The following is an 11,525-nucleotide window of genomic DNA, read 5'->3' on the forward strand; positions in this document are numbered from 1 at the left end:
TAAAACTGCAGAGGGGCTGTCTCCAAACTTTTGGAAGCATGCTATTTATTTATTTATTCTTGATTTGAACTAAAGGACCTGGCACACTAATTAAAGCTGGGTTTCCACACTTTTCTCCTTAGCATACGTTTTTCAAAGTTTTCTTTTTATATTTCAAACTTTTAACTTCAGCATCAAAGCAAAACAGGAATAGCAATATAAAACATAGAGAAAAACAGACAAACAAATAAACAAGATAGAAACAAATACAAAAACGATAGTACATAACAGTACAGTTTAAAAACATTAAACACATTTCAAATATTTTATTTTTCTTTTGGGAGGTATAGGCCTACATTGTTGACATATTGTTCCATTTCCTTCATGAATACAGAGCATTTTGTTCTTTTGTTTGTAAATGTACATGTGTGAATGTAGAATGTGGCAAAAAGAAGTATATGTCACTTTAATCACAGCAACCATAATATTTCGATAATAAAAAGCACATTTTGCAAGAATGTTGCCAACTTTATTTCATCCAACCAAGTGCAAGTGATGCCCCAGAACCCGCTTGCGTCACTGATGGAAGACACGCCCACCGGGCTTTCTTTGAGCACGCTTCCGGAAAGTTTACTAAATTGCTGCTGCTGCTGCCTCACTTTTAATTCTGGCACTTTTATAGTCTAAGGGACAGATAGAGAATTATAATTATGAGTGAAATCAAGCCAAACGATTCCGCCCCGGGTGACGACAGCGAAGATGAAACGGACTGGGCCGCGGCTAAAGCTTTTTTTGACAACCTCAAAACAAACAAACCGAGACCTGTAAGTAATTTGTCTGAAAAGTTGTTTTGATCACCATCACGTTTGTGTTGTTTCTTCTTTGAATGTGTAGCGTTATCAAAAGCTAAACACGCCCTTTGACTAGCCTAGGCCTACTACATACACATTTAATGTTTTTGACCGCCCCACTCCCATCCTACTCGCAGCCCAAACCCAAGAATGCTGTCACCATCGCCGTGTCCTCTCGCACCCTCTTCAACATGGTGGAAGAGAGGAGGATATATGAGGAAGAAGGAATGGAGAAGTACGTGGATTATCAGGTGGAACATGAGAACGAGCCTCTGAAGCCCGGACCTGCTTTCCCCTTCGTCACGGTAGGCCTGGCTGCCTGAACCCTGGGGATTGTCTACCTGTTGCATGTCTATGCAGTGTGGTTGTTGCAGGGCGTTGTCCCAGAAATGCATTTCTTTCACGTAGGCCTACTCACCAGGAAAAAAAGAAAACCATCTTCATCAAAACGGATCAAGTTTAGATTCAAGTTCCTCAGTGTAGTTGTTGCGTGGGTAGGCCTGTAATAGTAGTGATGTTACAACTCAGGCCACACCCCAAAAAGTCATGTAGGCTAAAGTGGCATTCACTGCCTTTTTAAATCTAGTACAGTGATAACACCGCAAAACTCCCTTCTGGCTGCATGGAGTCCTAATGTGGATGTTTGTGGTTTTCAAACTTTTTGTTGCAAAGGCACACAGATGAGCAAGCCAAAATCTCAAGGCACGGCTCTTTTTAAAATCCTCATATCCTTTTGTAAATTTTTAAGGTGGAGTCAGCAATCGTGGAGAAAGCTTGTCAGAATCAGTGACTATCTCCTAACGATCCGCTACTGGTCGGTACGGTGTGTGCCAATGTTAATGCAATGTAAATTCACAGCATAGGCTCTGTAAATGGACTTGTTGCTAGCTACGGTGGGCCCTCTTTGTTTACATACCCTTTGTTTACATTCCAGTTTACAGAGGCTAGGCTGTGTATTAACACTGGATTTTGCTTCAGTGCACACACAGTGAGGAGATATTCACTGATTTTGACAAAAAGTGACTTCGCAACAAGCGTTCTTCAGAATCACTGACTCCACCTTCTCTTTTTGAAGCTGTGTTTTTAATTTTGTAACGTTTGTGTTGAAACCTCATCTGACACTGACATCCTGGCTGTTGGCTTCTGTCCTCCCCACGCAGGCGCTGATGAATGTCAACTGTCGTCTGAGGCAGCTCTACCCGGAGAGCGAGGAGCTGTTTGACATCGTTTTAATGACTAACAACCATGCCCAGGTCGGAGTGCGCCTCATAAACAGCATCAATCATTATGGTACGCCTAGTCCTTCACCAAACAATGTTTGTTTTGTTTAGCATGAGAGGGGAGCAGCGACAGTGGTGGTGTCTCGACCACTGCAGCAGCAGCAGGCATTAGAATGACACTCAGTCTACTGATTACACTTCACTTAGTAATTATTTAAAATGGAATTACAATGGGATTCCTTTCTTCACATGTCTCTATCTTGCTTTTTATACCTTCAGATTTGACCATAGAGAGATTCTGTATGACTGGAGGGAAAAGTCCTATAGGCTACCTAAAGGCCTACATGACAAACCTCTACCTCTCCAAGGATGGGGAGAAAGTCACAGAGGCCATTGAGGAAGGTGAGTCTTGATTATGATCCCGCTATCTCTCATACACACCCACACACGCACATACACCCACCTTTTCTGTACGATAAATAGATGCATAGACCGCTGTCAGCAGCCTCAAGGTGTATTTGTACTACACTGATTTTTACACACTTGCGTGCTGACACTGTGTATGACTCATTCTTGACCTCACGCTGTGCAGCAAGAAGATGATTTATGGATCCCCATGGTGCAAGCACACACAAAACCTACTGACCTGATACAATCAAACACAGAAACAAGCTTTTACCCCGTAAGGTTTATACAGTATCTCACAAAAGTGAGTACACCCCTCACATTTCTTCAAATATTTCATTATATCTTTTCATGGGACAACACTGAATAAATGACACTTTGATACAATTTAAAGTAGCGTGTGTACAGCTTATATAACAGTGTAAATTTACTGTCCCCTCAAAATAACTCGACACAGAGTCATTAATGTCTAAACTGCCGGTTACAAAAGTGAGTACACCCCTGAGTTAAAATGTCCAAATTGGGCCCAAAGTGTCAATATTTTGTGTGGCCACCATTATTTTCCAGCACTACCTTAACCCTCATGGGCATGGAGTTCACCAGAGCTTCACAGGTTGCCACTGGAATCCTCTTCCCCTCATTCATGACAACATCACGGAGCTGGTGGATACTGGAGACCTTGCGCTCCTCCATCTCCTGTTTTAAGAAGCCCCAAAGATGCTCAATAGGGTTTAGGTCTGGGGACATGCTTGGCCAGTCCATCACCTTTACCCTCAGCTTCTTTAGCAAGCCACTGGTCGTTAGGAGGTGTGTTTGGGGTCGTTATCATGTTGCAATACTGCCCTGCGGCCCAGTTTACGAAGGGAGGGGATCATGTTCTGCTTCAGTATGGCACAGTACATGTTGGTATTCAATGAACTGTAGATCCCCAGTGCTGGCAGCACTCATGCAGCCCCAGACCATGACACTCCAACCACCATGCTTGACTATAGGCAATACACACTTGTCTTTGTACTCCTCACCTGGTTGCTACCACACACTCTTAACACCATCTGAACCAAATAAGTTTATCTTGGTCTCATCAGACCACAGGACATGGTTGCAGTGATCCATGTCCGTAGTCTGCTTGTCTTCAGCAAACTATTTGTGGGCTTTATTTTGCATCATCTTTAGAATAGGCTTCCTTCTCGGACAACAGCCATGCAGACCAGTATGATGCAGAGTGTGGCGTATGGTCTGAGCATTGACAGGTTGACCCCCCACCCCTTCAAGCCCTGCAGCAATGCTGGCAGCACTCATACGTCAATTTTCCAAAGCCAACCTCTTGGTATGACGCTGAAAACGTGCACTCAACCTTCGTAAACTGGGCTACAGGGCAGTATTGCAACATGATAACGACCCCAAACACACCTCCAAGACGACCAGTGGCTTGCTAAAGAAGCTGAGGGTAAAGGTGATGGACTGGCCAAGCATGTCCCCAGACCTAAACCCTATTGAGCATCTTTGGGGCTTCTTAAAACGGGAGATGGAGGAGCGCAAGGTCTCTAATATCGACCAGCTCCGTGATGTTGTCATGAATGAGTGGAAGAGGATTCCAGTGGGAACCTGTGAAGCTCTGGTGAACTCCATGCCCAAGAGGGTTAAGGTAGTGCTGGAAAATAATGGTGGCCACACAAAATATTGACACTTTGGGCCCAATTTGGACATTTTTTCTTAGGGGTGTACTCACTTTTGTTGCCTTCAGTTTAGACATTAATGGCTGTGTGTCGAGTTATTTTGAGGCGACAGTAAAATTACACTGTTATACAAGCTGTACACTGACTACTTTACATTGTATCAAAGTGTCATTTCTTCAGTGTTGTCCCATGGAAAGATATAATGAAATATTTGAAGAAATATGAGGGGTGTACTCACTTTTGTGAGATACTGTAAATGAGGCTCATCTGACCTGCACATGGACACATTTGAAATGCAAATCATGACCAGCAAAACCTGCAAAGCAGGCAAAACATCTTCTGCATGTCAATAATCAGACGCATTGTTGTGAGATTTTGTGAGAGATTCTTGCTCAAGAACAGTCATACAAGTGTATATAACCTATATCGTATTGTCTGGTCTTTCAGGCATCGCTGCAGCTACAATGTTCATGCAGGATAAGCAGCTTGAGACGAGTGAAACAGAGCTGAGAGTGGCGTTCGATGGCGACGCCGTCCTCTTCTCAGACGAGTCGGAGATCATTGTGAAGCAGAGCGGCCTGGACACTTTCTTTGAGCACGAGAAGGAGTTTGAGAACCATCCTCTCGCTCAGGTAACAGATGGTTGTTTGAATGCAATTAAAGAGGACATATTATACTCTATATTTCATTTTTTGATGTCGGACTCCTATACAGCAGCTAGACACATTTGACGTCACAGAGAACAGTCCTGTTAAACAAAAACTCCTAAAACAGCGCGTTCAGAGCAGAGTGATATTACCCACCCACATTAGCCACAATGATTGCATTGATTAAAAAAAGACAGTATCTCAGTTTTTCTTCATCTATTTTAATACTTTTTTTTGTTGATTGCAACCACATCACAACATACCAGAAAATAGACAGAATGAACAATGGGCGTCCCCTCAACTTCAGAAACACACAAACTGAACAGAAGACAACACCTCCTATATGTGGAAAAACAAGTCTTTGGGAAATCAGCAGGGTTTAGGAACCTGCTCTGCTAGCTCTAAATAAGTTTTTAAAACAACTGGAGAATCATTTATGGCTGGTTGCCCTTGTGTGTGTTTTATACTTTACATTGTATCATACAGTGGAGGAAATAAGTATTTGATCCCTCACTGATTTTGTAAGTTTGCCCACTTAAAATGAAATGAACGGTCTATTAATTTTAATGCTGGGTTTATTTTAACAGTGATAGACAGAATATCAAAAAGAAAATCCAGAACATCACATAAAAAAAATTAGGGCTGTCAAGCGATTTAAAAAATTAATTTAATTAATTACAGGCTCTGTGATTAATTCATCTAAATTAATCGCATATTTTTATGACACTTTTATACCTGTTTATAAACAGCTGTATTGCCTGCTACAGTTTCTCTCTCTCTCTCTCTCTCTCTCTCTCTCTCTCTCGGTCTCTCGTAACTTCTGTCTCCACAACAGACGGCGCTGCACTGCCACAGATGCCTATGCCGATTCATTCACCATCGTCGTAGCCTACTCATAGCCAAAAATATTGACACACACACCACACACACACACACGGAGCGGGTGTCCGTTTACGCGGGAGGCGAGACAGCTAGCAAACAAAATTGAGACACACGGAGGAAAATTGAGAGATACTTTTGAACCTACATTGTTGCACCCACTAAATCAATAATGCACAGACACTGCGGAGAATAAACTAAGATGTCTTCCTACCTTCATGCTTATTTGCCCAAAGCATCCCATAAACCGTCCATAGAGCCCTCGGCCCCGCCCGTTCCCCTGCTTCTCTCTTTACTTTTCTCGCTTTCACCCGTGCGGGCTGTGTATGCAAGCTACAGCCTACAGGTGCAGCTGCGCACCACTTTTGCACCGGGTCAAAGGGCATTATAGAAGTGCGATTAATCTGCGTACATTTTTCTGTGATTAATCAATCGAAATTAACGCGTTAATTTGACAGCCCTAAAAAAGATATATAAATTATTTTGCATTTCATTTAGTGAAATAAGTATTTGATCCCCTATCAAAACATTGCTTAGTACTTGGTGGAGAAACCCTTGTTGGCAAGTACAGAGGTCAGACGTGTCTTGTAGTTGATGACCAGGTTTGCACACAGCTCAGGGGGATATTTGGACCCCTCCTCTTTGCAGATCCTCTCCTAATCTTTAAGGTTTCGAGGCTGTCACTTGAGCTTCAGTTCCCTCCACAGATCTATTGGATTAAGGTCCGGAGACTGGATAGGCCACTCCATGACCTTAATGTGCTTCTTCTTGAGCCACTCCCTTGTTGCCTTTGCTGTATTTTTAGGGTCATTGACGTGCTGGAAGACCCATCCATGACCCATTTTTACAGACATGGCTGAGAGAAAGAGGTTGTCACCTAGTATTTCATGGTACATGGATGGCCCCCTCCATATTTCCTTTGATGCAGTGAAGTCCACCTGTCCCCTTAGCAGAGAAACACCCCCAAAGCATAATGCTTCAACCTCCATGCTTGACTTTGGGGATGGTGTTCTTGGGGTCATAGTCAGAATTCCTCTTCCTCCAAGCATGGCGAGTCACTATGATACCAAAGAACTTGATTTTGATCTAATCTGACCAAATCACCTTCTCCCAAGCATTCTCTGAGTCGTTCAGGTGCTCATTGGCAAACTTCAGACGGTTCTGTACATGTCCCTTCTTGAGCAGGGGGACCTTACGGGCACTACATGATTTCAATCCATTACGGCATAGTGTGTTACCAATGGTTTTCTTGGTGACTGTGGTCCCAGCTGCATGGGATCATAAACAGGCTCCTCCCGTGTAGATCTGGGCTGATCCCTCACCTTTCTCTCAATCATTGATACCCCACAAGGTGAGATCTTGCATGGAGCCCAAGACCGAGGGAGATTGATGGTCATTTTGTGTTTCTTTCATTTTTGAGTAATCGCACCAACAGTTGTCTCCTTCTCACCCAGCTTCTCGCCAATGGTCTTGTAGTCTATTCCGGCCTTGTGCAGGTCTACAATATTGTCCCTGATGTCCTTAGACAACTCTTTGGTCTTGCCCATGATGGAGATGTTGGAGTTTGATTTATTGACTCTCTGGACTGCCGTCTTTTATATAGGTAACAACTTGAGACAGGTGTGTTTTATACAGGAAACTAGTTGAGATTAGGAATACTTTTTTTAAGCACGAGGCCTGATCTGTGGGAGCCAGAATTCTGTATGGTTGATAGGGGATCAAATACTTATTTCACTCAATGAAATGCAAAATAATTTATATCTTTTTTTTAATGTGATTTTTGATATTCTGTCCATCACTTTTAAAATAAACCTTGCTTGAAAATGATAGGCCGCTCATTTCTTTGTAAGGGGGCACACTTACAAAATCGGTGTAATAAATACTTATTTCCTCCACTGTACATCCAACATCTATTTAATTTTGTAATACAGTTATACATGGTCTATATAACTGTTTCAATTAACTCAATTATTATTTTTATTTTTCTCAGGGTCCTTTAAAGTGTTTCCTGGTGGCTTTGGGGAAGCTCCAGAGAAAATTCTACGCCAAGAATGAGCGCATGAACTGTCCCATCCGGACGTACCTGGTGACGGCCCGCAGTGCAGCCAGCTCCGGGGCTCGTGTCCTCAAGACTCTGCGTAGTTGGGGCCTGGAGATCGACGAGGCCCTCTTCCTGGCCGGAGCCCCCAAAGGCCCACTGCTGCAGAAGATCAGACCGCACATCTACTTTGACGACCAAATGTTCCACATCGAGGGGGCCAAGGAGATGGGAACCATATCCGCTCACGTCCCCTACGGCATCGGACAGAAGTACCACAAGGGGGAACTCATCGAGCAGCCAGAGAAAAAGAAATAACTTAAAAAACTATTAAACATTTGCAAAAATTGGTTTGCTCATAAATAAGATACAAATAAAATAAATAACCGCAACTTTTATAGGATCTTGGTAAGCATCTGCAAAGTTTTACTACTTTTGGGGGTTTTATAAAATATCGTCTACGGTTATCATTGGGATAGGGGTTTATTGATGAGTCAGGGAAATGTATTTTTCAAAGCAACAAAAGTTACAAAAGGTGCAATGCACTATTTCACATAATGCTGTTTTATAAAGCAATCTCCACATTCGTAACCAGTTTGGGCCTTTCAGCCATAATACTTGTGTACCTTTTTTAGCCTTTTAAAGTTATTTTCATTAATATTGGATTTTGTCTTTTTCTTTAAACTTTTCTACAATATAAAAAGTGTTTACTTTATTTATCTGTAGGTCCTTGGAGTGGTCAGTATGACCAGGGCTGGAGAATGTATCTGCTGTTTGCTCTTTCTACAATCAGTGTTAAGAGGATATTTGTCATGGTAAACTTGCTGTGTCTTACAGGAAAAACTGATTCTGTTTTGTTCCTTACTGTCTTCGCTGTTGCGCACAAACTATAAAACTCATGCTTATATTCCTGTGAGGTGTTAATGCTTTTTATCTGGATATCAGGCAGCATACTGTAACAAGACTTTTCGATGGTGTTATTGTGTATTTAATATAGGACTAATTACATATACTGTACATATTTATGCTTATGCATTTCATATTACAAACATATGTAAATGTGTGTTACATCATCTTAAACTCACTGTTTAATGTTCATATCATGACTGGTAACACTACAGTGTTGGAATTATTATTATTAATTGATTATACCCAACTTGTGATAACGCATTTAAATATTTTTGCACAGTTACATTTTTCTGTTTTTACTTCTGATTCCTTTCCAGCCTGCACCTTTAACCATATCACCTTTTAATACTGGGTGTATGGATCACATAGGAAGTAGTCGGAAGAAGGAATGTGGAGGAAGCTCATTGTTGAAAAGTACTTAAGTACAATTTGAAGGTACTTGTATTTTATTTAAGTACTTTGAGTGTTCACATTTTATATTTATACTCATTTCAGAGGTTAGTATAGTATTGTTGATGTCTGAGTTGAACGAAATTTGCAGTGAAATGAAGTCAATGTAATCACTGTCTATTCAATCAAGTAAATTGTATATGAAGTAGTTAAAGCTAGCTACATCACTATTGATGCATCAATGCAATGTTATCATTTACGTAGCCTGCCTTACATGTTGCAGGTAGCCTAATAGTTATACTTCTGTACTAATTGTCCTCTTTGATTCTGCTTGTAGCTCCCACCGCCTAGTGTTCGGCAGGGACTCACTCCCATGAGAAAGGAAACAAATTTCAGCGGTCACATTTCAGCAGTGTATCTTTGGACAGATCTGTCCTGTCGTTAAATTTCAATGTTCCTGACAGTGTCAAGTTCTCCAATTTCAGCTGATGGAGACCCACTCTCATTTTACATGTGCATAATGAGAGAGGCCACTAGAGGGAGCTCCTGTTTTATCTGACTGGATATTTACAGAGAGGAGAATGAAAAAGCCCAAAAACATGTTCTAGAAGTTTATTAGGCCTACCACATGAAAGGTGGGTAATATTATCAGAAATAATACAAATATTTTTCTACCCTTTCTGCTATGACCCATCCTTCTTAGACTAAAATAACACTTCATATAAGGTAACAAATGAATAGGTTTATATAGCAGGAAATTGCATTATTTTTAAGGTAAGAACTGAGATGTATAGCCTACAATATTGCCTGCGTTGCGAATCGCATAGGCCTACTTTTTCTTTTTTCTATTCTACATAGCCTACTATATCCGCCGATAAAAATAATCTAGTTAGGATGCAGTAGGCTAGGCATATTATCAACATTAAAGTTTAACCCTGAACCAATAACAGCACCGGGGGTTAAGCCTAGCCTGGCACCGCCCACCTTTCTACTTCCGCTCAATTTTCATTTCCCTTCAGTAGTCAGTCTGGGGTTGCGTTCCGAATCGCATACTTTCTACTATATAGTATGTAGAAAAAAGATTTAGGATGTCCCAATTCTTGTGGCCAGATTTAGGATGGTTAGAAGTACCCGGATGTCCTACTTCATCCGGCCAAGATTGTTAGTGTTGAATCCATAGACATTTATAATGTCTATGGTTGAATCCTATTTGGGCGATTCTGACCCACAATCCAATGCGCACGTGAAGTGACGTCACATCGAAGAAGCCTCCAAATGAAAACAAACGGGGATGCAACGGATATAAAAGCAAGAGGCAAGATCAAGACGCGATGTTATGATGAAATAAGAGAGTAAAAGTATGTCCCAATAGTATGCCTACTGCATCCTAACAAGATTATTTTTATCGTTGGATGTAGTATGTAGAATAGAAAAAAGAAAGAGTATGCGATTCGGAACGTAACCTGGGTCCGCGGTATATTCTTGGGTTTTTCTCAGCCAAATTTTTGGCGGTCCAATCAGCGAACAGAGGGAGTGTCTCAGAAGCATGACATACGTCACGATCAAACGTTATGCGATTGGTTGGCAGATCCAGAGTGGCACTGGGCAGATCCAATAGTTTTAAACTTCAACAGACAACCGCCTTCAAGTGAGTTAACATTTGTCAATTGAGCGATTCCAGACTTTCTGTACAAATGAAATGAAGTACGATGGTCTAGTTGGACCAGGCTGGGTTAAGCCCAGAATAGGCCCACAGATATTGAAAGTAGCCTACTAGCCTATATCCTAGCCCAAATGTTCTATAGATAAATATCAGTGTTAGCCAGCTAGCTTACAAGAGCTAGCCCGCAGCTTGTAAGCCGCTTAAAACAAGCAAACTCTGTTTTACGGCTGGTCCAGACAGGACTCCGAAGTGCAGTAGCATAGGGAAACAGCAGCCAGTTTTTCCCCCCTGTTAACATACAGTATGTGACGGTTGCTTGCTGCCTAACTTTGACTTTAACCCGCTTTAGTTAGTTGGTCTTGTGCTAATGTGTAGGCTAATTGCTCCCGATAATGCTGGAAAGGTGGGGTGGTGGGACAAAGTCTGAATCGTGTTATTAGAAAACAACTGACGAGTCATACTAGGTAAACCTTTAAGTATGACAATATGGGATTGTTATTCGTGTAGCATTTAGTTTTGTAGTTAGTTGAGGTGAGGCTAATTTGAACAATTTGAGATAGGAAAATGACAGATCAACAGATCTGTTTGATGGGTTGATCTGTCATTTTTTGTATCAAGATGTCATGTGAGACTAGTAGGTTACAAAGTAGGCTATAGCTTCATCCTCGTATGTGTAGTGATTTCAAATGGAATGTAGCAAATTAGAATTATAAAATGATAAAATGGAAATATCCAATTAAAGTAAAGCATGTTAAATGTAGCCTTTCATTTAAGTACAGTATTTGACTGAATGTAGCTACTTACATAGGGTCCAGCACTGCATGCTTAGTGTAAATAAGGGATAGATTCCTGGAGAAAGACTTGCTTT

The 11,525-nt window shown here is 41.4% G+C and overlaps 1 protein-coding gene across 1 annotated transcript; it reads left to right on the top strand.

Moving 5' to 3' along the window:
- The first annotated feature begins 578 nt into the window (after positions 1-578).
- On the top strand, positions 579-8,887 carry LOC307265902 (cytosolic 5'-nucleotidase 1A-like). Its single transcript, XM_080047736.1, has 6 exons — positions 579-803; positions 968-1,135; positions 1,991-2,120; positions 2,330-2,452; positions 4,579-4,763; positions 7,648-8,887. The coding sequence occupies exons 1-6, from the start codon at positions 690-692 to the stop codon at positions 8,011-8,013; spliced, it is 1,086 nt and encodes a 361-aa protein (XP_079903862.1). The 5' UTR covers positions 579-689; the 3' UTR covers positions 8,014-8,887.
- Positions 8,888-11,525: the final 2,638 nt, after the last annotated feature.

Source organism: Ammodytes marinus (assembly GCF_949987685.1).
Source record: "Ammodytes marinus genome assembly, chromosome: 19".
NCBI classification, from domain to species: Eukaryota; Metazoa; Chordata; class Actinopteri; order Uranoscopiformes; family Ammodytidae; genus Ammodytes; species Ammodytes marinus.

Excerpts from the sequence above, each read along its gene's own strand:
- LOC307265902 (XM_080047736.1), top strand. The coding sequence starts at position 690 with ATGAGTGAAATCAAGCCAAACGATTCCGCCCCGGGTGACGACAGCGAA. Across the intron at positions 2,453-4,578 it reads CACAGAGGCCATTGAGGAAG|GCATCGCTGCAGCTACAATG; the intron begins GTGAGTCTTGAT and ends CTGGTCTTTCAG. Across the intron at positions 4,764-7,647 it reads AGAACCATCCTCTCGCTCAG|GGTCCTTTAAAGTGTTTCCT; the intron begins GTAACAGATGGT and ends TATTTTTCTCAG.